The 26,691-nt window shown below is 47.3% G+C and overlaps 1 protein-coding gene and 1 long non-coding RNA gene across 2 annotated transcripts; one reads left to right on the forward strand and one right to left on the reverse strand.

Moving 5' to 3' along the window:
• Positions 1–939: 939 nt before the first annotated feature.
• On the reverse strand, positions 940–12,516 carry LOC132594399 (uncharacterized). Its single transcript, XR_009560555.1, has 3 exons — positions 12,380–12,516; positions 10,652–10,833; positions 940–2,811 (listed from the first exon to the last, which is right to left on the reverse strand). It is a non-coding gene; the product is annotated as an uncharacterized lncRNA (long non-coding RNA).
• A 162-nt stretch (positions 12,517–12,678) lies between these two features.
• On the forward strand, positions 12,679–26,487 carry GINS4 (GINS complex subunit 4). Its single transcript, XM_030834046.2, has 8 exons — positions 12,679–12,847; positions 13,500–13,614; positions 18,500–18,586; positions 19,406–19,519; positions 22,522–22,619; positions 22,784–22,872; positions 25,212–25,302; positions 25,393–26,487. The coding sequence occupies exons 2-8, from the start codon at positions 13,519–13,521 to the stop codon at positions 25,487–25,489; spliced, it is 672 nt and encodes a 223-aa protein (XP_030689906.1). The 5' UTR covers positions 12,679–12,847; positions 13,500–13,518; the 3' UTR covers positions 25,490–26,487.
• The last annotated feature ends 204 nt before the right edge of the window (positions 26,488–26,691 follow it).

Below are 26,691 nucleotides of genomic sequence, written 5' to 3' on the forward strand. Positions count from 1 at the left end.
GATGTGCTTGTCACTCATTTAGCAGCTAGAATGAATCAAACAGGCTCGCAAATATCGCCACTCAATGGTATAAATACTAATTGAAATAGGTCAAAGTGTTCCTCATCGTTTGTGCCTGGCTGGAGGATAAACATCAATAAATATAACCATTACACAATGACCAACTTTAATCTGCAGATATGTAAAATGTGAAGGATTTTATTCCTCCCACAAGAGCTGAAGTAAATGGCTATATAGTAGTACTCTGCAGTACTGGAAACATGGAAATGTGTAGAGGATAGCAAATGTCTGATTAACATCGTATTTGCCATGAATGGTGAGTGCCAAAACGTAGGTTCTAGACCACCCAAGTTCTAGGATAGGACAGTGGTACATTTTGCTCCAAAATGAGTAAACAGAATTAGTGATCAAATAAAGGTCATGGCCCTTCTGTATTGTATCCTAAGTTCTTCCCATAAACCTTAAATGGTGCAGATGTGAAGTTCTGAGAAATTCTGCCTCAAACTAGGAAACTAGGAACTTAATGCCTACTTTAAAGTTTTTTAAGCCTCCAACTTGCAAAAAGAAATAATTTTATAAATTGGACAAAACCAAAGATCTTCAGTTAAGTATCATTGTCAAGTTAAAACAAATTGATGCCAGCAGAATTTTCAGATTTTTTAAATAGTATCTGAGTAATAAGTATTTATGGACCTTGTTAAGAATTTATTTAACTTTGTGCTATCACTTTTTACCTTGATAGTGAAATCTTTAATCTTAAGATTAATAAATCACTTTGAAGAATTTCTTTTTGTTTCTCATACAAAGAGTTTTTTTTTAAAAGGCAGTTGGGGCAGGGATGGCAGCTAAAAATCAGTCCATTGGCTGCTAAATCTGTTGTTCTTTTTTTTAAATTTTATTTTTATTTAATTTATTTTTTTGGCTGTGTTGGGTCTTCGTTGCTGTGCGCGGGCTTTCTCTAGTTGTGGTGAGCGGGGGCTACTCTTCCTTGCGGTGCACAGGCTTCTCATTGCAGTGGACTCCCCTGTGTGGTGCATGGGCTCTAGGCACGTGGGCTCAGTAGTTGTGGCTCACAAGCTGTAGAGCACAGGCTCAGTCGTGGCGCACGGGCTTAGCTGCTCCACAGCATGTGGGATCTTCCCGGATCAGGGCTCGAACCCAAGTCCCCTGCACTGGCAGGCGGATTCTTAACCACTGTGCCACCAGGGAAGTCCAGATCTGTTGTTCTTAATGTTTCTGTTCTGTTACTTCATGTTTTCACAGACCACTTTATTGCCAGGAAATGAACATCATAACTTGTATTCACAATGTTTTAGCAATTAGTCTTCTTTGAACAACCAAATAAATGCCAAACAGCATAACTGTAGGAGTTCAGATTCTGTGATACACAAGGGCTCAGAAACCTAGGTGTATTGTGGCCTTTTCTTTCCAATTAAAGGATTGGTGTGCACAACTCTTGCACATCTTTGTGCATCTCATACAATTTACAAATGTTTTATTTAGTCCAATTCCTAATTTCTTAGATATTTGAAGGATTATGAAAAAGCAACATTATTGTAGAAGTTACTGTGTAATTTTAAAATGAGGAGTGCTTCAGTTAAACAGGAAAGGCCTGACAGGATGTTTGGGGCATTTTTAATACTGCAGAGAAAAATCCTCACTTCATATCTCATGATACGGAGGGGCTACTTGAGGACGGGAAAAATCATCTTTTTAAATAACCAGAATTATCAACAGCAATCATATTGACGATAGAAACTTTACCAACCCCTGCCAGCCAGAGCTATACATTAAAAATAATCAGATCCCTGATAGAAACTGAGAAAATTCTGAGGAAAAGAAAAAGTTGCTTGTGTGCATTGTTTTCTGCTCCCAAGTTCTACGTGGATTTTGAAGTGAATACAATTCTTTTATTTATCAAGAAAATGTGTGGTGTCAATAAAACGCAGCTGCAGAGGCAGAAAATAAAAATGCCTCTGAAACTGGGGACATTTAAAAGGCTCACAGGGTAAAACTTAATCTAGTCAGTTCACTTAACAGACAAGCTGACTAGGAACTGAAGAACTTACTGGCCTGACAAAGTGTCAATAAGGGTTTTTTGGTTTTTGTCTTAATGGAACTTGACATGCTGATTCTAGGGAAAGTGAAGGGACATGCCCTGCAACTAGCAAGGCATGCCGAGTCCTAGAGCTGATATGCGTGGCTTTGGAGCAAGAATAGACTCGCATTAGATGGGACAGAATGCAGAGCTGGACGCAGGCTCACGTGCGGTGGGCGGGACAGTCTCTTTGCCCCTCGGATCCTTTCTCCTTCGGTGTCTTCGCTACATTCTGGAAAACTGACCTGTGCACAGCTTCAACCCGGCTCCCTGGTCCAAGCTTCCTGGAGCTTCGGCCGGTGGGAGGGATGCGCAGGGCCTGATCTGAGTGTGCGCACTGATCCAGGGCGTGGCCAGTGGGTCAGCCCGCAGCCCCGGAGGAGCAGAGGAACCTGGTGAGGACCTCTCGGAGCAGGTTCAGCGTGTGAGGACATCCACGCCACATGAGTGCCCATTGGAGAGCATCCTCCGCAAAGGTTCTTTCTCACTGCGGAAGTGGAAAACCCTTCTCTGTTTGCCAGCTTCTTCCCACCTCCCTGGTGCTTGCTCTGTGGGGCCGCCTGAAATGGTCCTTGCAGCGGGGTGGGGGGAGCATGTGGCTCAACCACGTGGACTTCTCCACCGCCGATCTGTCCACGGCCACGGCTGAGTGCCCAGGCGGCCATGGGAGGCCCATGTGAAGCCCCAGTATGGCACGCTTCTCCAGGGGCGTTCTGATGATAACAAAACATTTTAATTACTGAATTGGGACAGTGATCATGGGATTCTATTTTCCAACAAACACTGACAAGAGCAATCATGGACCTTCCTCGGTTTTCATCCATGGACAGGGAAGAACTATACCCAGCAAATAAATGTAAAGGGACAAAAACAAAGTTGCTTTATGGCTACACTCCATGAGTTATCCTAACTGATACACATACACACACACCACACAATTTTTATATTATCATATTATTTTTGATAAACTATGTAAACATGCCTGGGAGTGAGGAATACCACTTGTTACCTCTGGAGGGGGAGACGGGATGGGGTCAGAAAAAGGAGTGCAGGGCCTAGATTGAACTTGTGATGTTAAATGGCTTACTGTTTTCCATACTTCATCAAATGCCTAAAAAATGTTTATTACTAAAACAGTTACGTGCTGTATATCAACTATACCGCAATCAAAAAGAGTAATACTCAGGGCTTCCCTGGTGGCGCAGTGGTTGAGAGTCCGCCTGCCGATGCAGGGGACACGGGTTCGTGCCCCGGTCCAGAAAGATCCCACATGCCGCAGAGTGGCTGGGCCCATGAGCCATGGCCGCTGAGCCTGCGCGTCCGGAACCTGTGCTCCGCAACGGGAGAGGCCACAACAGTGAGAGGCCCGCGTACCGCAAAAAAAAAAAAAAAAAGTAATACTCAATACTCTGTAATAACCTATGTGGGAAAGGAATCTGAAAAAGAATAGATATATGTACGTGTATAACTGAATCACTTTGCAGTACACCTGAAATTCACACAACATTGTAAATCAACTAGACTCCAATATAAAATAAAAAATAATTTAAAAAAAGAAATTAAAAAGAGAAAAAAAATCAAAAAATTTGAAAAAACTACATATATTTGTCAACATAAATGACCATATCCTAAATATTATGCATACCAGTTAACATCTCCAGTATCAGGTTGGGCTTTGATCATTTTACACAATACCTCTCACACTCACACATACAACCCCACTCCCCAGGACTTCACTCAGGTCTCTGTAATTCCTCCACGTGTTCAGGTCTGTTAGTCTCATTGGTCTCATTGTCAAAAGACACTAGCCTCTGAGTCCTGCTAGTTCTACTTATACCAAAAAAAAAAAGTGAAAAATATGGACAACTAGCTTATTCCTGTTCATAGGTATGTGAGTAGGCCTCTAAAAGAAATGAGTTAAACTTGTAGCCTAGAAGCAGCCTCTAGCTAAGGGTAAAGTTCAGGGTCAAGCTGAATTTCTCTCTTAAAGTAAACATGTCTAAGACGAAACAAAGAGGGTGACTGGGAAATGTATGATCTCACTTCCCCACCAACAGGGAAAAGTCCAAAGTAATTTCATCCCTCACAGAGCTCCATGGGTCACATCCAAATCTTATTGATTCTACTGAGTTAGCAGCTCACAGGATGACAGCTGCTCACAGCAAGAGCAGCTCTGACAGATCAACTGACCCAAGGTTTCTGGTTCTTGTTTCCAAAGATACCAACAAGTAACACAATTTCATGACCAAATTTCAGTATTTTCAGCTGAAAATATTTTTATAACTGACTGAACATAGCATAAACTGAAAATATAATTTTTAAAATTACTTTTGGATACCCTAAAGGTGGAATTATTATCAATACATTAACTGTTCTAGCTAATTTAATAGTAAAATTATGGAACATAATTAATCATGCCATTCTTTAGCCATCTGATAGAGGGTGAATACGGAACTCAATTAAAATGTTTAGTTTTACCAGTGAGAAACCTGTAACCTGTAAGTGTTTAAATGAAGAAATTTAGATACAATGCCAAAAGTTTTTAAGATGTCACAAATTTTTAAATTTCACATTTTTATATTAACCCAAGCCTCTTATTCCTTATTATTTCACGTACTGACACCTCAAGAGATGTATCATTTATAGATCCTCCGTGTAGAAATGAAAACAAAATGGTAACAATTATAATACAATTTCATCTCTGTAACTCTAATTAGAAAGTTTGGAACTTAAGAAAATTTTAAAATAAATCTTACTGTATATTGTCAGCTCAGGGAAACCACTATCTATATGCAGACAAACTTGATTGTATTCTAACAGTTGCCTCTATACAGAAAAAATTATTTTAATAAACTTTAGTCTGAAGTGGAATGACCCATTTCATTCGTTAGGTGAAGTTCTCAAAATGGTGCCATGCCTACAATCCATTAACACAAAGAAAGGTGTGGCATGAAAATGAAGAACAATGAATGGAATTTTGATACAGGGTACATTCTTTTTTTCAATTTATTTTATTGGAGTATAGTTGATTTATAACGTGTTAATTTCTGCTGTACAGCAAAGTGATTCAGTTATACATTCTTTTTCATATTCTTTTCCACTACGGTTTATCCCAGGATATTGAATATAGTTCCTTGTGCTATAGAAGTAGGACCTTATTATCTATCCATTCTATATATAATAGTTTGCATCTGCTAACCCCAAACTCCCACTTCATCCTCCCACCCCCCGCCCCCTTGGCAACCACAGGTCTGTTCTCTATGTCTGTGAATCTGTTTCTGTTTCACAGATAGGTTCATTTGTGTCATATTTCAGATTCCACATATAAGTGATATCATATGGTACTTGTCTTTCTCTGTCTGACTTACTTCACTTAGTATGAGAATCTCTAGTTGCATCCACGTTGCTGCAAATGGCATTATTTCATTCTTTTTTATGGCTGAGTAGTATTCCTTTGTACATATGCACCACATCTTCTTTATCCATTCATCTGGACCCTTAGGTTGCTTCCATGTCTAGGCTATCGTGAATAGTGCTGCTATGAACATAGGGGTGCATGTATCTTTTTGAATTTGAGTTTTGTCCAGATATATGCCCAGGAGTGGGATTGCTAGATCATACGGCAACTCTATTTTTAGTTTTTTGAGGAACCTCCATACTGTTTTCCATAGTGGCTGCACCAGTTTACATTCCCACCAACAGTGTAGGAGGGTTCCCTTTTTCTCCACACCATCTCCAGCATTTGTTATTTGTAGACTTGTTGATGATGGCCATTCTGACCAGTGTGAGGTGGTATCTCATTGTAGTTTTGATTTGCATTTCTCTAGTAATTAGCAATGTTGAGCATCTTTTCATGTGCCAATACAGGGTACATTCTTGAGTAATGCTACCCTTTAGCTTTTTCCTATGGCTATATATTTAAAAACAAAGAAAAAGAGCATTGCCCTAAGCTGTAAGCATTTAGAAATACTGAGTTTGCCTGGTTTTCATTTAGACCTAGAGACAATTCCCTAGAGTAATTATGTGGACCCTAAATAAACATGAGGACCTGCCCAGCACGTAGACATAGAAGCTTTTCATCAGAGGTTCATGACACAAAGGCACACATATTTCTTGATGGAAAGGTCACATTTCTCTTTGCTTGACTCTTATCCAGAAAATCATTAAGAAAATCATTCTACTTGGCCTGATAAATGCTATGTGGCCATAGTTTTTCAGAAGATATATTTAATTTTTTTTTAAAAAAGGAAAATTCATGGTCATTTTATATTCTGCAGTGAGCAAGTAACTGCACAGCCTTTGGATCTCCTCACAGTGCTGCACATTCGTCTCCTTGGAAGTGACTCATTCTTCCTGCAAGCTGTGCTCACATGTCACTTCCTTAGGGAGTCTGCTATAGGCTGAATGTTTGTGTTCCCCCAAAATTCACATGTTGAGACCCTAACCCCCAAGGTGATGGTACTAGAAGGTGGGACCTTTGGGAGGTGATTAAGTCATGAGGGTGGGGCTCTCATGAATGACATTAGTGCCCATACAAAAGCAGCCCAGAAAGCTCCACTGTCCCTCCTACCATGTAAGGTCACAGTGAAAAGACAGCCATTTGGAAGCCCTCACCAGACACTGACTTTGTTGGCACCATGACCTTGGACATCCCAGCCTCCAGACTGTGAGAAACAAATTTCTGTTCTTTATAAGACACCTACTCTATGGCATTTTGTTAGAGCAGCCTGAATGGACAACCATCTAAAATGTCCTTCCTCTTAATGTCCTATATGTGTTACCCAGCTTTATTTTATCACCTCCTGACAAACAATTGATATTTGTTTATTGCCTGTCTCCCATGATATGGTTTGTGTTTCCTATTCACTGCTTTATCTCTAGCACCTACACAGGGCCTGGCAGTAGATACTCAAGTATCACTAGATGCTCAGAAATATTTGTTGAATGAAGAAATGAATGCACGTGGGAATGAGGGGTGCTGTGCTAGATTTGGGGATACCTTCAGGGAATTCACAACCTAATAGGAGAAATGGACATGTTAACACTGCCATATAGTGTGATAAATGCTATATCAGAATAGTGTAAGGTATAGTGTAAGGCATATACACTGACCTAATTGCTAGGGATGGTTTCACAGAGGAAGAGGTACTTCGGCTGAGTCCTGAAGGATGCGTACGAGTTCGTTAGGTGGTTACAGGGAAAGAGAGAAGCCTAGAAGGAGGGAACAGGAGGTGCAAAGAGAGGACACAAAATCCCTCATGTCCCTGAGCAGTTCCACATGAAGGGAGCAAAGAGGGTGTAAGGGGGAAACACCGAATAACAAGAAAATCAACACTGCTGCTTTCAGAGCATGACTAAAATCACATAACCTCCCGACTCCTCTCAGGGGATTCCCTCCAGCCTCCAACAACCCGCTTCCTTGCAGTGGTCTAAGCCTGAGGTGTTCTGTCCACGCCCCTCCAAGGAAAGCTTCGAGACTGGACGAGAGAACATAATCTTACACTCTGCCCGAGGAGGTGCCAGCCTTGGCTGGTGTCAGCCTCTGCTTCCTCGTTAACAAAGCTCAGGCAAAGTGAGGAGACAGCATCTACAGCTTTGCCCAGGGCTGGGGAGCCTTCATAAGAGCTGAAGTCAAAGCCAGATGCTCTATTTCCTGAGTCAGCTTTCTTTTCAGAAGATGGGTTCCCCTCCACAGCAAACTGACTCTTTTTGTTATTCCCAAGGCTCATTCTGGGCTTGGGAGGAAAAAAGGCATCCTCCCATCAACCACAAGGCAACAAGACACAAAGGTGAAGGTCGCGTCTGTGCTAGAAACTAGAAACACATTAAGACCGAACTAAGGAAAGAGGGTCTCACCATGCTCCTACAAGGGAGCGGGAGGAGAATAAGAGCATTAAAGGTTTGTACCTGCCTTTTTTTTTTGGTTAAACAATAGTACAAAGCCACATTATTCTTGAAACTGTGATCTCAAAGCTTAGAAGACATTTGAAAAGTTTATATCTTTATTGGAAACATATATAGGTTAATTCAATGTGCTTTTTTTTTGGTACGCGGGCCTCTCACTGTTGTGGCCTCTCCCGTTGTGGAGCACAGGCTCCGGACGCGCAGGCTCAGCGGCCATGGCTCACGGGCCCAGCCGCTCCGCGGCATGTGGGATCCTCCTGGATCAGGACACGAACCTGCGTCCCCTTCATCGGCAGGCAGACTCTCAACCACTGTGCCACAAGGGAAGCCCTCAATGTGCTTTAAAGATGGATTTTGAGTAAGGGATGAGGAGCTATAAAGTCTGAGGGGGAAAAAGGAATTAGAAATATCATGCACTGCCCAGATTTTACATTTTTCAGGGCTCTGACCTCCTGAGTTTTCCAGCATCCCAGCCATACAACTGTGTATGGGGTTTTACCATCGGCCAGAAAAATACTTATAATTCACCAGTCGACAGCTTTCCTTGTGAGGCTAAAAGGAAATATTCTAAGAGTACTTTTCTGCTTTCCTTAAAAATGCAAGTTGCTCTCTTCCTTTCCTATCCTTAGGCCAAGTCTTCATTCATTCAGAACAACTGGGGCTTAAACTCTGCTTAACGAATACACTCCCCAAGACTTAGTGCTTTGCTTGTGAGGGTATCAAGACCAAGAATGTGATGGAATTTAGAGGAAGGAAACATTGAGAAACAGCTGTTGACCAAATGAGCAAGGGCAGTGATGATACATGAACAGTGATGATGGCATTACTTTGTATTTAGAAAGCATCATCTTCAAAAAGGCTCACGGTACTGTATAGATATGTATATGTTGTCTTTTATCCTTAGTGATTGAAAAAAATTAGGTCCATTCTTATTAATGATACTTCCATACCTATCCACATATATTTTGGCTGTTTCCATTTGCCTTGTCTTTAAGTGCAATCAACTCCTTCATTGAGCAGTATCTGGAAATTGCATTGACTTTCTTCAATTGTACAGGGTCCTATTTTCTGTATCCTCTTCACCGTTGGGCACTAGCTTCTTCCTTCTTTTGCTATGTTGGTAGCTTCATGTTTTACTCATCTGAATTCATGCTGGCATGTTCACTTGCTTTTTTCATCATCAGAACTTGCCTATAAATTCTGTCCTGCAATTCCATACATCACCATCAAACTTTACCCTCCTGCTATCATAACTTACGTAATTCTCTTTTTCACGTGATCATTTTCATGAAAGGCGTTCCATTTGCACGGCTATGTAATTATTTTTTAAAACTTCTTGACAACGGGGCTACGTCCACCAGATGTTCCTGGTTTTTCTCTCCATTTAACGTAATGTAACTTAAGCCGGGTCTTTTCCCCCACCTTTCTGAACTTCACAGGCCACCCGTCCCACCAGAAGTTTGTGCTGCTTGCCCACAGGTAGCTCTGTCGATCCTCTTTGGAACGTCTCCTTCAATGCTCCTTCTTTACACAGCAGAAATCGTTCTCTGCCAACTCATTTTACTCTAGAGTGATTTTATCTGATGAATATTAGTTGGAACCAAAGATCTTAGAAGCGAAAGGGGGGGCCCAATTTTGTATCTATCCCTCTGCCTTCAGGAAGGCACATCTTGTTCTCACTGGACAGGCAGTACAACTGATCGAAGCCCAAAGAAGTGATGTGTCCCAGGTAACGGCCCTGTTTAGTAAGGGAGCAGGCGCTGGACGCCAGCTCCCCAGCTGGGGCACAGCGGGAGACCGGGGTGGCAGTTGGCACCACGGAAGGGAAGAATCTGAGTGAGCAAACTTAGCAATGGGTACTCATACAGGGAAGTCATCGGTGAGTGGACTCCAATCTAGAACACTTAAGGAATATTTGGAAAGACCATTGCAAAGCTATGTAGGAATGAGAATTATGGAAGAATGGGATTGTGCTCAGAGACTAATGTTCACGTCCTCTAATGCTGATTAAAAACCACCCAAAATGGACTTCCCTGGTGGCGCAGTGGTTAAGAATCCACCTGCCAATGTAGGGACACGGGTTCGATCCCTGGTCCAGGAAGATCCTACATGCCATGGAGCAACTAAACCCGCAAGCCACAACTACTGAGCCTGCGCTCTAGAGCCCGTGCACCACAACTACCGAGCCTGCGCTCTAGAGCCTGTGCGTCACAACTACTGAAACTGCACGCCACAACTACTGAAGCCTGAGCACCTAGAGCCCATGTTCTGCAACAAGAGAACACTGCAATGAGAAGCCCACGTGCTGCAACTAGAGAAAGCCTGTGCATAGCAACAAACACCCAATGCAGCCAAAAAAAATTAAAAAATAAATTTAAAAAAAACACCCAAAACTTAGGGCCTTAAAACACCTATATTTGCTCACAAATCTGCAATCTGGGCAGTGCTCTGCAGGGATGGCTTGTCTCTGCTCCTTTAGGGTCAGCTGGGGTCACTCAAAGTCTAAGAGCTAGAACCATCTGAAGGCTCCTTCGACTCAGACATCTGAAGGACAGAACAGTTGGGGTTCCTTGGACATGGCTCTCCATCTCTAAGTGACCTTTCCACGTGGACCTTCCATAGCAGCTGCAGGACAGCCAGACATCTTACCTGTCAGCTCACGGCTCCCAAGGGATGCAGCTCAAGAAAGACAGTGGGTGGAAGCTGCACCACCTTTCATGACTCAGCTCCGGAAGCCGTTCAGCATCACTTCTGCCACGTTCTCTTGGTCCAGGCAGTTACAAAGATCTTCCCAGATTGAAGAGGAGAGATCACAACCAGCAATCCCATTCCTGGGCATATATCCAGACAAAACTCTAATTCAAAAAGATGCATATACCCCTGTGTTCATAGCAGCACTATTTACAATAGCCAGGACATGGAAACAACCCAAGTGCCCACCGACAAACGAATGGATAAAGAAGATGTGGTATATATATACAATGGAATACTACTCAGCCATAAAAAAGAATGAAATAATGCCATTTGAAGCAACATGGATGGACCTAGAGATGATCATACTGAGTGAAGTGAGTCAGACAGAGAAAAACAAAACCATATGATATCACTTATGTGGAATCTAAAATATGACACAAATGAACTTCTCTATGAAACAGAAACAGACTCAGACAGGATACAGACTTTGGGATTAGCAGATACAAACTATTACAGAGAGAACGGATAAACAACAGGTCCTACCAGATAGCACAGGAAACTATATTCAGTATCCTGGGATAAATCATAATGGAAAAGAATATGAAAAAGCACGTGTATGTTTATATGTGTATATATATATATATATATAACTTAATCACTTTGCTGTACAGCAGAAATGAACACAATTGTAAATCAACTATACTTCAACAAAATAAGATTTTTTTAAAAAGGGGAGATCACAAACTCCACCTCTTGATGGAGAGGTGTGAGCAGAAGAGTTCAGGATAAGGCTGATGTCAGAGCAGTTCTCTTGGGAAAACACAACTTGCTACAACTAAAAACCACTGGGCCACCAACCACTGCAACACAGAATTGAAATGGACCTGGAAAAGGCCATCATCTGTCATTAACAAAACTCGTTCTGCAAGCACAGCTCAAAGGGCCCTTCCCTTGGAATACCTCTTTGCTGTCCCCCAGTTTCCTCAGCCCTTGGTAAATATGCCAGTCTCTCACTCAGTATATTCTATTGTAATTATTTTTATAACACTATTGTAATCAGGCAGGTACTACCCAATCGGTCAATTAGCCGGACTTCTTTTTTCTAATCACATCACAAAGAATCTTCAGATTGGTGGGGAAGAGACACTTCTAGGGGAGCCAGAAGCGACACTTTGCACAGAAAACAAAGGAGAGCAGCAGAAAGAAAAGCATCAGCAATTCAGAGATGAAAAACTATAATCACACAAAGAAAAAAAAATATATATATATATCTTTGCCCTACAGTAAAGGCAGAAGGCATAAACTGTAAATGTCAATATAACCTAGAGAGCAGCTGGGATGGAAGCACTGCCTAAAGCAATGGTTCTCCAAGCTCACCTGCCTCAGAATCATCTGATGAACCTGTTGACCGTCTCCCCCCCTCCTCCCCCGGCCCCCGCTAGTTCCCGATTCCGCAGTTCTCGGACTGGTCTGAGAACTTGCATTTTTCTCGGGTCCCAGCCGATTTGTTGCTGGTGGTCTGGAACCGCGTTTTAAGAACCACTCGCCTAAAGGCTTTTAGAGCTGGGAGTAGTGGCCACAGGTGCAGCCCCTGCAGATATGCGGTAACCAGAAGGGCCACAAGGGAAGTGGGTGGAGAAGACGACCCAAGAGGTGGAAGCGGCCTGATTTAACACAGCCCACCTCTCTGTCGGCCAGAGCACACGCGGACGGCTGCAACCGGTGGCGGGAAGGCCCACGCCGCCGGAGCCCCCAGCCTCGGTGACCAGGCGCCTCCTGCCGACGGTCCTTGGGAGGTGTCATCCGGCACCGCACACCCAAGCCGGGACGAGGTGGGCGGGGCCCAACTCGGGCCCGCCTCCACTCAGGAAGTGGCCCAGAGAGCGAGCCACTGGGACGCAATTCCCGCCCCCAGGGTGGGCGGGGCCGTCTGGCCATGATTGGTCAGCCCCGTCCGTGCGCAGTGACGTTGAGTCCGGACGGGAAGTGTCCAAGAGGAGCGCGGGAGCTGAGAAGTGGAGGGTCAGGTGCGTCCCGGAAAGGCCTCGCGCGGACCGTTCTTCGACCGGTGCTCCTCAGGCTGCTTCCCGCGAGGGTCCGGCCCTCGCCACCCGCCAACCCGGGGTGCCTTCGCAGCCTGCCCAGGACCGGGTGAGCGTCCGAGTGGGACCGCTGGGAGTGCGCGCGCGCCTCGGGGGAGGAGGTGACCCTGTGCTCGTGGCCCCGGGAGGCGAGCGGGAGGAATGTGTTCTCGGTGTCCCTAAGGCTCCGGGGACGCGCCCTCGTCCCCACCACCCGCCTTCCTAAGCCCTTTGGGTCACTGACCGGACAGATGTTGCTGGGCCTTGTGGCTCCAGGAAACGGGCATGGATTGGTTCTCCCAGCAATTTTATTTGCCTGCTCTTAGTGAAGAGCCGTGCTGGGCGCAGGGGCTGCACAGGTCACTGTGTCCCCAGTCCTTAGAGGTTCCAGGATTCATATTAGAGCTGAAGTGAACGCAGCCTCCGAGGAGAGGACCTCCTTCTGGAAAGCAAACAGATAATTACTGCAGGGTGTGGTAGGTGCTCAATTCAGGGTGCACGTGGAAGCCCTTGTAAGGAGTGAGCGCTTTGAGAAATTGGTCCCTGACCTAAGATTTGAACGAAGAGGTGAAGAATTACAAAACCAAAACCTGTGAATTCCCTAGCCACTGCCAGTGAGCCTCTACAACCGCAGTAAAGCTTTCCCTTTTCCAGGTACGTAGTTGCATATTCTTGAAAAGAAATGGAACACACAGCATTGTATGGGTTCTTTTATTTATTAGGTTCCTGGTTTCAGAGAAGATGACAGAGGAACTGGATCTCCCGGGACAGGACTCTGATGCGGGGAGTGAGGAGGTGGTCCTGACCCCTGCAGAGCTCATTGACAGGCTGGAACAGGTAAGCAGTCCAAACAGAATCCCCCTGCTCCAAGCTCAGCCTTTTAATTTAGTCCAGCTGTGCAAATGTCAGGAATCAGGAAATGTGATGGAACTCTAGGCTTATTTCAAGAGAAGAGAGACCGCATCTTACCATCTACACAGAAATAGGAAGTAGGGGGACAGCCGGATAGAAACCTCATAATGTCAGACACAAAATTCTCAAGTGGGGCCAGAGAGGGTCAGCTTTGGGGACATTTACGAGAACAGCTCACAGAGCAAAGGATCTGCTTGGTATTTGTGGGGACCGCAGAAGTGCTTGGTAGAGACTTGTAAGGTCTAGAAAGTGCTGAAACACCTTCTTTAGGAGAAAACTGGTCTTTTTTATTTTTTTAAGTTTATTTATTTTTATTTTGGGCTGCATTGGGTCTTTGTTGCTGCGCGCGGGCTTTCTCTAGTTGCAGCACGAGGGCTTCTCATTGCAGTGGCTTCTCTTGTTGTGGAGCACGGGCTCTAAGCACGCGGGCTTCAGTAGTTGTGGCATGCGGGCTCTAGAGCGCAGGCTCAGTAGTTGTGGTACATAGGCATAGTTGCTCTGTGGCATGTGGGATCCTCCCGGACCAGGGCTTGAACCCGTATCCCCTGCATTGGCAGGCAGGTTCTTAACCACTGTGCCACCAGGGAAGCCCGAGAAAACTGGTCTTATTCTTCCCTTTCCTCCAAATACTTCCTTTTGTCCACTGTTCTGTATATTTCCACTGCTTACCTCAAACCACTTCTGGGCTGTTTCTCCTTTTAGTCATAATCGCTGTGGCTTATTGAGTATTTCCTGTGTGCCAGGGCTCTTCACAATTGTTGTCTGAGGAGACCTTGGTAGTTTTGGAGTTCAGACTACCTGTGTTTAAATCCCTGCATGTCACTCTTTTTTTTTTTTAATTTTTTAATTAAAAAAAATTTTTTTTGTCTGCCGTGGGTCTTCATTGCTGCACGTGGGCTTTCTCTAGTTGCGGCGAGCGGGGGCTACTCTTTGTTTTGGTGTGCGGGCTTCTCATTGCGGTGGCTTCTCTTATTGTGGAGCACAGGCTCTAGGCGCACGGGCTTCAGTAGTTGCAGCGTGCAGGCTCATTAGCTGTGGCACGCGGGCTTCGGTAGTTGTGGCACACGGGCTTAGTTGCTCCATGGCATGTGGGATCTTCCCGGACCAGGGCTCGAACCCGTGTCCCCTGCATTGGCAGGCGGATTCTTAACCACTGCGCCACCAGGGAAGTCCCCACTCGTCTGTTTTACAACTTAGGCAGGTTGTATAGCTTGTCTCTAGCACTTCCTTGACTGTCAGTGGAGGTAATAATAGCGGCTGCCTCACAGAGCTCTTGTGAGGATGAAATGGGGTATTATGTGTGAAGAGCTCAGAGTGTTGTCTGACGTGTGCTGAGCGCTCACTGAATGTTAGGTGCAAGTGGTCATAATCAGTACAACAACGCCCTGAGGCAAGCACTTTTGTCATCTCCATTTTACAGATGAGGAAACTGAAGCTTAGAGGTTAGAGGTGTAAAGTAACTTGCCAAGGTCACACAAGGACAGCAGAGCCAGGATGTGAACCAGGTGTCTTTGATTTACTACACCTGCTGCCTTATTCTTCTCCCTCTCACCACCCCTTTCCAGAGCTCTCTCATGTTTGTTACTTTAGGATTCTTCATTCTTTCCTACCATTACATGCCATCGTGAGTGATAAAACCCAAGGAAGTTCATTTAAAAATTATGTCTCAGGCCTTGTTAAGAATCTGGTGGAAACTCTGGCCCTCCCTCCCAGAATAACGCACATATACACCCATGCAGAACTTTGCGTGTAATTTCAGGAGATTCACAGACACCCTGAAAATTTAAAACCCAATGAGATATCACTTATACCCATCAGAGTGGTAGAAATGAAAAAGGTGAACAGTATAAAGTGTTGGCAAGGATGCAGAGAATTTAGCACACGTATACCATAGTGTGTGTGTAACTTGGTACAGTCACTTTAAAAAATGAACGTTATTTTCTGGTCAGGTTAAAGAAGGCACACGTGTCTTGTGGCCGAATTATTCTACTCCTGGGTGCATACCTAGAGAACGGCATATACACATAACGAGGGAGGAAAACAGCAGTAAAACGAGTAAAAGCTCCTGCCACAGCATGGACAGCTGTCAGGAGCATCACATAGAAGAACAAAAGATAAGTTGCTGAAGAAACCGTCTGTGTACCGTTCAAACCCTTGCAAAGCTGTCGTCCAGGGCCGAGCTTGCCAGCTTGGTGGTGCTGCACATGCTGAGGCTCTGCAAAGGCTCAGATGCTGACCCTCACCCTCCAGGTCAGCCGGGCCCAGACTGCTGGCATCTTCTGGGTGTCCTCAGGGCTCCCTGGGAGGGAGCCCAAGGAGGGTGGGGTCTGGCGGCCTTGGCAGGGGGTGAGCAGGAGTCACGCCTGCGGCCTGATGCTCTCCTGCCCGGAGGGCAGCCACCGCCTGGACGCTGCCGTGTAGCATGGCCTCGGGGCCGGCCTGACAGGCCACTGATGAGCACAGCTCTGGGAGCATACGTAGGATGCTCTTGAATGCTGGTAAAAATACGATTTAAAACTTGGTACCTAAAATGCAAAGTTTCTCTTTTTAATGGTCATATTAGTTTGCTAAGGCTGCCTAACAAAGTGCCACAGACTGTGTGGCTTTGCTGACAGAAATTTATCTTCTCGGTTCTGGAGGCTCTTCTATCTGAGAGGAGATCAAGGTGCTGACACGGTCTCCTCTGAGGCCTCTCTGAGGCCTGGACTTGGAGACGGCCGTCTTCTGTGGACTTGGAGACGGCCGTCTTCTGTGTCCTCATGTGCTCTGTCCTCTCTGTAGATAATTTCCCATAGAGAGTGAATGTACATAAAGGAAAGAAGGTACCAGGGACTGAGCCTTGGGAAACTCCGTGTCTGTGTCCTCTTCTTCTCCTGCAAGGACACCAGCCGTATTGGATTAAGGCCCACCTATTGACCACCTTTCAACCTAACTACCTCGTTAAAAGACTGCATCTCCAAATCCAGTCACATTCTGAGGTGCTAGGAGTTAGGGCTCTAACATACAAATCGGCAGGTGGAGGCGGCACAGTTTCACCCGTAACAGTGATAAACAGGTTGTTGTTAAACTTTTTTTGATGCAGTCATTTCAAACAGAGAACTTGATTATTTTTAAAAAGACTGTGAACTTAAATACAAGTTTCTCACTAAAAATTTTGAAAAGATTTTATTTGAACATTTTGTACTAATATAAACTTTGCCCCACTGTTACATGTTTTATTACCATGATTTCATACTGTAAATGAGAACTCTTCCCCAAATCTACTCCATTTTACCCAGTATACCATACAAGTGCTATCATTTCTTGGAGTGCCCTGTCATGGAAAGGTTGGTAAGCACCACGTAGAGATAAAAACAGAAGTAATGAAACTACAGAAAATTAATCACTAAATTCAGGCTAATGATCACCTCTGAGGAGGGAGGGGACACAAGGGGACTTGTAAAATGATGATGATACTCTTTAATGAAGCTATGTGCACATAGGTGTTTATCAGTATTCTTCATGTTATTATGTATTTCATAAATATTTTTGTACCTATTCAGTATTTAATAAAGTCAGGTAAAAAGAAAACCTGGGCTTCCCTGGTGGCACAGTGGTTAAGAATCCGCCTGCCAATGCAGGGGACACGGGTTCGAGCCCTGGTCTGGGAACTAAGATCCCACATGCCGCAGAGCAACTAAGCCTGTGTGCCACAACTACTGAGCTTGCGCTCTGGAGCCCATGAGCCACAACTACTGAAGCGTGCGCGCCTAGAGCCCGTGCTCCGCAACAAGAGAAGCCACCGCAATGAGAAGCCCACGCACTGCAACAAAGAGTAGCCCCTGCTTGCCGCAACTAGAGAAAGCCCGTGCGCAGCAACAAAGACCCAATGCAGCCAAAAATAAATAAAATAAATAAATTTATATATAAAAAAAGAAAATCTCCTGCTTTATAAGTTCTCTATGACAGTTTGATCTTTTCTCATTCATTATGCTACTTGAAAAGACAGATTGTCTTTCTGATTAATTTTATATGTCTGCAACACTTCAGAAGCTTGAGCACCTGAAAAAAAATTTTATGATAGTAGCAATACTGGTATTTAATAATGCGTCTGAATGGTGGTAATTGAAGAAGCAGACACTTAAGTGTGTCAAAATGAATAACTGGAGCATGCTTGGCCTGTAACTCTGAGCTATTCTAGAACTCAATTTCCTGTGATTGAAAGATAAGTACAGCTTCCTCAGTCCCCAGTGGATACTTCAGTTCCCTAAGCCTTGGTAATTTCTGAAACATACCAAGCATCTGGGCCTAAGTCATAAATTAGGGATTTAACGTCTTATTCCAAAAACTGCTTAATAGATAAATCTCCATTTCCTTTGTGATCCTTTGTACTCTTGGGAAGTTAGTAAATAACGTAATCTGTGTTTTCTCATCAGCAAGGTAAGGATAACTGTATCCATTTCATCTCAGTTATGATAGTGATGAATGAAAAAATTATAAAGTGCTCTGAGCTGAATGGGAGGGCGCTGGTGCCCCCTGGTGGGCAATAGCAGATACAGACACTGGTGCCCGGTGACAGGTACCGAGTGGACACCAGGTAGGGTTACTCTCAGCCATAGGTGTACTGACAACACAGCCTTTCCACTAAAGGAAATAAAAAAGCCATCATTAAACATAGCTTGTCTTCAAAGCATTTCCAGTATTTCCAACCGGTAGACAGTTTCTTTGCTGAGGCAGCTGTAATTTTAGGGGTGAGTACTGACTCCCAGGGTTATTTTGCTCCATTGTGAGTAATGCCCCTTTGTGCGTTTTTCGGGCATTGTTTTTTTAGGCCTGGATGAATGAAAAGTTTGCCCCTGAGCTGCTGGAAAACAAGTCGGAAATCGTAGAATGTGTCATGGAGCAGCTGCAGCACATGGTAAGAGGTGCCCCCTCAGCGTTCAGAGGAGGGCAGCTTAGAAGGTGTGTCGGCACAGTGAGAGGCCGTAGGCTGAAAGCAAATCTGTTCCGTTGGGCCCAGCCTAGTTTGGGTTTTTTTTTTATTTTTTAATGTTGAATTAATTACCTACATTTACAAAGCCTGGGAGCTCCTATGAACATCTGGATGTCAGCTTCTAAAAACCTGTCCTCAGCATTCCTGCATTTGTACGCGAGAACAGCTGACCAGAGCAGGGTAGGGACCGCCCCTTCCAGTGTGCTCCCCAGGCCCCCAGCTCCTGGCTGCCCATCTTTCTCAGGTACCTTACCTGCCTGGCCCCGAAGCTTCTGAGTGTGTGGCCCTTGCCTTAGATGAGCCAGGCTTTAGTCACTGTCAGCCTCAGGGTGGCTTTGAAACGTTGGTATTTTACAGTTTCTCAGCTGGTGTTTTAACTACTTCCAAGACCCTTTAGACATTTCTTCTGTCTGCTGCTTCCTTCACACTCGGGCTGGGGTTCTTCTGGGGCCTTCTGACCAGCCAGATTCAGATTCTATTCAAGTGGTCATTTTCTAAAAGTAAACGAGTGCTGTCTGCACTTTATGTCGTGAGACTATGGTCATGTATTGTTTGTGTAGTTAAGAAATTAGAAGGAAATGAGAGCCCTTAAACGATGAGTTTTTTGTTCTCCTCTGACCTAAATGTAGCCTGTGTGACTCCTTAATGTGGCCAGCGATGATGGGCTGTGCGCTGATTGAACAAATAAGGTCCTTAGTCTTTGACTCTCATGTTTTTTACAAACTTCGTTTTCTCTGTTAACAGGAAGAAAATCTCAGGAGGGCCAAGAAGGGGGACCTGAAGGTCAGCATCCATCAGATGGAGATGGAGAGGATCCGCTTCGTCCTGAGCAGCTACCTGCGGTGTCGGCTCATGAAGGTCGGGGGGCAGGGGGCAGCTGTCGTGCGGACTGAGGGTCCTGGGAGGAGCGGGAGGGTCCAGGGCCTGCAGATGGTGCTGAGGCCCCACGTCAGGGGAGCCAGAGTCGGGAGGGCGGGACTGTTCTGGAGAAGCATCGACGGCACGGTTGTCTCCCACCTCCAGGGACACTGTTAGTCTGTCTGCTGCGCGAACGCCCCCCCCCCCCCCCAAGAGTGACCGTCGGGCGGTGCTGAGCGTGGAGGTATTGGCAGTGGATGAACAGGGAATACTGACCAGAGGGGACCTGGTTTTAAGAACTGTTTTGCATCTGTCGTTAAGTCAATGTCAAATGGACCATGCTAGTGACATTCAGCTATATCTCTATGGCCGTCTAACTTATAAAAATGAAACGGCAACACATGCTTATTTTCAATGACGTCTGTTTTAACCCTGGAAGTTCTTACCTCCTTGAAGTTTCTTCTCATTTGGTTCCACTTGTCCTCTTAGTTGTTACAAAGCAAATATGCTTGATTCTTGAACACCATGGGTGTGAACTGCGTGGGTCCACTGATACGTGGAATTTTTTCATTATTTGCTGTAAAGTGATCCGAGGTTGGTTGAATCCAGGTGCAGAACCAGGGATGCGGAGGGCCGACTGTAAGGCGGGGGGAGGGGAGGGCTGCTGGCACACTCAAGCCCCGAGTTGTTCAAGGGCCAGCCGTACCCTCTACCATGTGGACGCGCCTCAGATACTGAAGACAGCTCAGAAGGCTCTCGAGAGTCCTCTCAGCTAAACATTTCAGCCGTTTATTTCCATTTACTCTCCTGGTCTCTTCCCTTAAAAGGTTTATCAGTATCCTTCTTAAATTATCCCACCTACAATGGAACAGAGTTCCCGTTGTAGTTTGGTCACTTTTGTGAAAAGCAGGATGATCACTTCCCTTGTGGGTATCAGACTGGTAGTAACGCCACCCAGTGTCATGTAGCGTCTGACGGACACGTCACCCTGGGTTCATTCCGCACTCGCCATGAGCACCAACCTCTTTGGAAGTTTTTAAGCTGTTGTTACTATTATTACGCCATCCCGTCACTCCTGTATTTCCATGGCTTGATTTTTGACCCCTCAGTGTAGGGCTCAGTACTTGTCCCTTTTCAGCTTCTTTTTTTGGGCCATTTCCCTGGTCTCTGGATCCCAGTCTTGTCACCTAGCCTATTAGTTATTTCAGCAAGTTTGATGAGTGTGTCATCAGAGATCTTATCTGGTTCTTTAGTAGGACTGGGCCAGTGATCCATGTCCCGCCAGAGCCTTCCCCGCCGATGGGCGTCTGTCAGTTGAATCTGTGTTCTTCTTTCACTCATTTATGCGTCTCCTAGTCTGTGCTGTCACCCAGCACCCCTGCTACAGCTTGTCCCCAAGGACGTTAAAGACATCATCACGCATTTTGAAAAGCTTGAGACGCGCTACGCCTCTCCCCACCCTCAGCTGCCAGGCCGCTCAGTTTTTTGAGGCGTGTGGTGAGGTGAATGCTCTTCACGCGCACCGCTACTTTCCTTTGAGTTCACAGACCATCTATCTGTAAGGCCATGTACAACATGAAGGACACTGATGTGTGTTGGAAGAGTCTCCTCCTTTGTATTTTTGAAAATCAGGAAATGTGTCTGCCTCTAATCTTTCCCACCTCTTCTGAACTCAGTGACTCTGAGATTCTGAAATGGCATGTATTTTTAGTGCACGAAGTGACACAGTAGCAGCGGTGATCCACATAGGACAGGAGAAGGTGCCTCACACACTCAAACTCCGTACAGACGAGAATTTAGTTCATCCTGGAACACAGTGCGTCCGAGCCGGGAGACCTCACCGCTTTAAGGATAAGTGCTGCCTTCTCTGGGCCTTCAGCTCCTCCTTGCCATCATCGTGGTCCTGCTCGCAGAGAGCGTTTCCCTGGCGGAGGTGATCGTGAGAGCTTTGACTGCAAATGAGACTGCCTTTCCTGGTTCCTGACCACACACCTTTCTGTAGCTTTTAGCTTTGTTGTTGTTTTCTGGTAGTTCTTAGCACGCTTCCCAAGCCTCACCTCATTGTGGGTTTTATCCTTGCTGGTTATATTGTTTCTTTTGTTGTTGTTGTTAATTTATAAATTTATTTATTTTTGGCTGTGTTGGGTCTTCGTTGCTGCGCACGGGCTTTCTCTAGTTGCAGCGAGTGGGGGCTACTCTTCATTGCAGTGCACAGGCTTCTTGTTGCAGTGGCACAGGCTCTAGGCGCGTGGGCTCAGTAGTTGTGGTGCGGAGCACAGGCTCTTAAGTGCGTGGGCTCAGTAGTTGTGGCACGTGGGCCCAGTAGTTGTGGCTCGCAGGCTCAGTAGTTGTGGCGCATGGGCTCAGTAGTTGTGGCTCGCGGGCTCTAGAGCGCAGGCTCAGTAGTTGTGGTGCACGGGCTTAGTTGCTCCATGGCATGTGAGATCTTCCTGGACCAGGGCTCAAACCCGTGTCCCCTGCATTGGCAGGCGGATTCTTAACCACTGCACCACCAGGGAAGTCCCTGGTTATAGTCTTATAATCGAGCATCACTCTCTGTCTGCTTAAATGTTCTGTGTGTGTCTCTCCAGCCTCTGTATCTGTTTTACTTCACAGGTTGTACAGTTGTGTCTGTACAGTGACATAGAAGTGCTGGGTAACAGCCCCTTCCTTTCTCTTAACTTCCATTTCCAGTTGTCTCACCAGAGCTTCTTTCATGAAAGCCTCTCATCCTTTTTAAACTGTCTTCCTTTTTTGAGCCCTGGCCTTTGCTCCAAATTCTCTGAAACCTGCCTTCGTGAAGTCCAGTGTGTAAGTCTTATGATTAGAAAGAGTCTCAACCATGAAAACGTGTCATTTTAAGAGTCACTTTCTAGATTAACCTCGACCTGTTTCAGAAAACGAGCATGTGTGCCACTGGAATCAGACCAGACCTTCGATGACACACTTGATTGAACTTGCTGATGGCAAAAAGCGTTGACAGGTGTTTCCTGTCCCCACAGATAGAGAGGTTTTTCCCTCACGTCCTTGAAAAGGAGAGAACACGCCGTGAGGGGGAGCCTTCCAGCCTTTCTCCGGAAGAGTTTGCCTTCGCCAGAGAGTGAGTAAGCAGCGAGCGTGGGACCCGCCTTTATTTCCCTGGCTTCCCAGTGTGAGTTTGGTGGTTGTGTCCCTGAGGCCAACCGCAGGGCCACTGCTGTTGGTCTTATAGCCCTGGTGGCTCCGGGGCGTGTCGTCACTGCGATGTGGGTTTGTGTGTTTCAGGTACATGGCTAACACAGAGACCTACCTAAAGAACGTTGCCTTAAAGCACATGCCTCCTAATTTACAGAAGGTGGACCTCTTGAGGGCAGGTGAGCAGAACATTCTCCTTTCGGACATCCCGAGGGGCCGTAGTTTACACCCCACGTATCTGCAGGTGTCTTAGAATAGCATCTTCATCTCCACTCTCTTCTCTCGAACATGGGCAAATAGGTGCATAGATAGATCAGCAGAAAAGAGACAGAGGGGAAGGGTTCTGGGTTAAAAACCAAAAATCGTGAAAAGCAGGCGCCGGGCTAACGAGTTCAGCATCACTTTTGTGTTCTTCCGGTTCAGAGGAAATTCTCGTAGCTGCCACTGTAAGTGCAGACTCACCCTCGTGCGCAGTCACCTCCCGAGGGTCCATGCTGTGCTCGGCTCCTCTGGGCGAGGAAGATGCCGGGGTCTCTGGTCTCCAGGGGCAGCAGCGTTCCCCTCACAGGTTCCAGGCCATGCAGGGCCTGTCTCCTCGGGGGGGACGTTAGCTGGGAGGCTGGGATGCCTACGGGGGTCCCTCAGTGCTCCTGATCTTCGGTTGTGAGCAGCCTCCCGGCTGTAGGAAGGGGAGCAGGACAGACGGCAGGGAGGCGCCAGGGGGGGAAGCACGGCCATCTCCTCTGCCTCTCGCCCCCTTGCTTGGTCCCCTGAAAGTCTGCCGAGCCACGGCGGGGGGGGCCCTGGTGGTAACCCCTAACCTTGGGTCAGCCAGCAGGCCCCCTGGCCTGTGGCCTCCAGTCCTCCTCCCCGGCCTTTCCCAGCTCGCCGTGTCCACGCAGGACCTCACGGGGGCCTGGAGTCCACAGGTTCCCAAGCTGAGTTCACGACAGCCGAGCCCTGAGCGTCCCTCGCCGACCCAGCCTGGGGGTCGCGCCCTGAGCCCTGCCGCTGGCGGGGGACTTAGCCCCGGCTGTCACAGCTAAGTACCACCGACAGGACGCGGGCGCCTGACCAGCCGGCATGGATCTTCTCATAGATGTGGAGGCCAGAGTCCATGGTCAGGTGCTGACAGTGTTGGTTTCCCCGAGTCTCTCTCCTTGGCTTGCAGGCGGCCGCCCCCTGCACACGCACCCTACTGTCTGTCCCTCTTCTCAGCAGGTTGCATCAGGACCCCACCCTGACGGCTTCATTTTGCCTCTTTAGAGGTCTGGCCTCCAAATCCATTCCCGTCCTGAAGTACTGGGGTTCGGGGCTTCAGCGTGTCATCATGGAGGGGACACGAGGAGCAAGCCCACCGCGTGTCGGGCTTGTGGAACTCTGAACTGGTCGTTTTGGTGAACTGCCTGAGGGACACAGGAGGCCCAGTCCGTGTCCAGTTTAGCCTCTTTTGTCTGCACTTACGAGTGGGGCAAGGACCACGTCCCTAATCACTGCCCAGCACCACCTGTCATATCCAGTTGAGCCGGGTCCAGGCCGTTGCCCCAGAGCTGCTTCTACTTGATGCTGGCCAACACCTCCTGACGCTCATGTGTCGCTTGTCCTGGGTCCCTTCCAAGGACCAGAGCTGGGCGCCTAGGGCTGGAGCTGTTTGGGAGCCAGCCTGCCCTCGTGAGATCAGAGCCTTGCTCACGTAGCCCAGATGCCCCCTGGAGCACGGAGACCACAGTGGCAGGGTCGTGGAAGGGCGTTGTAGCCGAGCATCCTTCGAGGGTTTCCTCACATCAGCAGCAGCCCAATGGGCCCAGCTGACCCTGCTGAAGTTGGTGTCTCTGGCAGGCCCAGAACCCCCGAGCAGCCCAGGGGACCCTCCCTGGACCTTTGTGGTCAGTTATCCTGACCCCCCTCCCGTAGACAGGGAACCGAGGGCAGCCCCACACCTGAGCTGGGCTCTGAACACTGAGTTGTCCGGTGGGTTCTCCGGACCCCTCAGGTGATGGGGTCCTCTTGGCACAAACGGAGCCGCAGGCAGGGAAGGGCTGGAGAGCTGCCAGCGCGGGGCACTTCGTGGTGAAGTGCTGGCTGGTGGTAGAGAGGGAGGGATGCTTACAGCGCGCAGCCCGTATTCACCTCCCTGACGTTCAAGGCCATCGCCGTGTGACCCAGCCTCCCTAACATCCAGTCCTCCCACCCTTTATACAGACATACTTTCTGGCCCGATTCACACACTCTGTCCTCCTAAGACGTCACGCGTGTTTCTCCCATGGCCCTCGCTCTTCCTCCCAGGCACCCTGCAGATCTTAGGGCCTCATCACTTGTCAAATGAGCGGGTGCCGTGTGAAACCTTGAGGGAAGCGTGCTGTTTCTAGAAGGAGCCAGATCCCTCCTCAGGTCCCTGCCCCCGAGAGGCTTTTACATCAGGGCTCCCTTTGTGCCTGAGGCAGTTAATCACAGCAGCTTCTCCATCCCGATCTTGTCAGCTGAGCATTTTCTGATCACACTATCGTCCTCCTGGCAGTTCCCAAACCAGATCTGGATTCATATGTGTTTCTGAGGGTGAAAGAGCGACAAGAAAACATACTGGTAGAACCGGAAACAGATGAGCAGAGGTGAGTGGCGTTTGCGTTGTGGATGGTGGGAAGCGTTCCTCCCCATGGGGCTGCAGCCGAGCTCCGCGGGTACATTGTTTTCTCTTCCAGGGACTATGTGATCGACCTGGAGGAGGGCTCACAGCACTTGATCCGATACAAAACCATCGCACCCCTGGTCGCTTCTGGAGCCGTACAGCTGATTTAAAACCGGAAGCAACTAACCAAGAGTGAGGACATGGCACGTTGGAGAACGTATTTGGAAACCCCACGTGTCAGCCGGTGCCCGAGGATGGGAACTTTTCCCGGCAGTGCCATGGGTCACTGGGGCATTGAGATCCGCTCGGGGCAGATCCCTCCCTGGCTGCTCCAGCCAGGATCAGCAGGTGGGGTCATCGCTCTGCCGACCCCGCGGCTGGGTAGGGACACGGAAGCGCCCTTCGTGGTGGTGTTTGAACTGAGGAAAGTGAGGCCGAGGGGGTGCATAGAAAGGCCTCGCTGCCTGTGATGAGGGGACTGGTGGGCCCCAACCTGACAGCTGCAGGAGCGCTCCCTCAACCCTCCTGGTAGGAAGAGTGTAAATAGATTAAACCGTGTGGCCGCCCTGTATAGTATGTCACTGACTCGTGTAAACTCAGCTTCTGGAGCCTCTGCTCTCGCACTTAAAGCCAACTTCTGTCGTGCCTAACTGAGCATCACAACCAATAAACTAGTAACTAGGTCTCGGTTTCATGGCAGAAGGAGCCCGTGGGCATTTCCCAGCGTGTAGTCTAGTGAGGTGCATCCTCCCCGTGGCGAACTGCAGCGTCGGGCGGTCTCCCGGGCCAGCCTGCAGGCCATGTGCCAGCCTTGACCAGGGCCCTGGGGGCAGAGCAGCAGCAGCTCCCCTACGCCGCCACCTCAGCGGCAGCTGCTCCTTTTTAGGCTCTTCACTTTCTCAAGGGGAATAGATGAAATTAACCTCGGTGAGTGGACAGTGTCTCGGTGACACCCGAAGAGGGATGTACACACGTGAATTGTCTTCCCTTGAAACGTGATACAGAGCAACTGCCTTCCAGTCTTTCTTGCTCGATGCAAAGGCAGGTTTTCATCTACATGATGTTGGCTCTTGGAGTAATCAGTGTAATATTGCTGTCATTTCCAAGAGAAATCACTAAGTGAAAGCAAGGAAGGTTTTATTCGTTAATAAAAACGTTTTATATCTCACGCAGTGCTTTGTTTTCTCCAGAGCGTTTTCACCTTCTTCAGCCATTCATTAAATAAATGTGCAGTGAGCACACAGTATGCCGGGCACAGTCCACCACACTGGGGCTCCAAGCCAGAAGGAGATGGTCACTGACCCTGCTCAGGTGGGAGAAGTGCCTTGAAGAGACTTATAACGGGGGGCTCACAGGGACTCACCAGCATGAC

The sequence above is a fragment of the Globicephala melas genome, chromosome 21, assembly GCF_963455315.2.
Source record: "Globicephala melas chromosome 21, mGloMel1.2, whole genome shotgun sequence".
Taxonomy (NCBI): Eukaryota; Metazoa; Chordata; class Mammalia; order Artiodactyla; family Delphinidae; genus Globicephala; species Globicephala melas.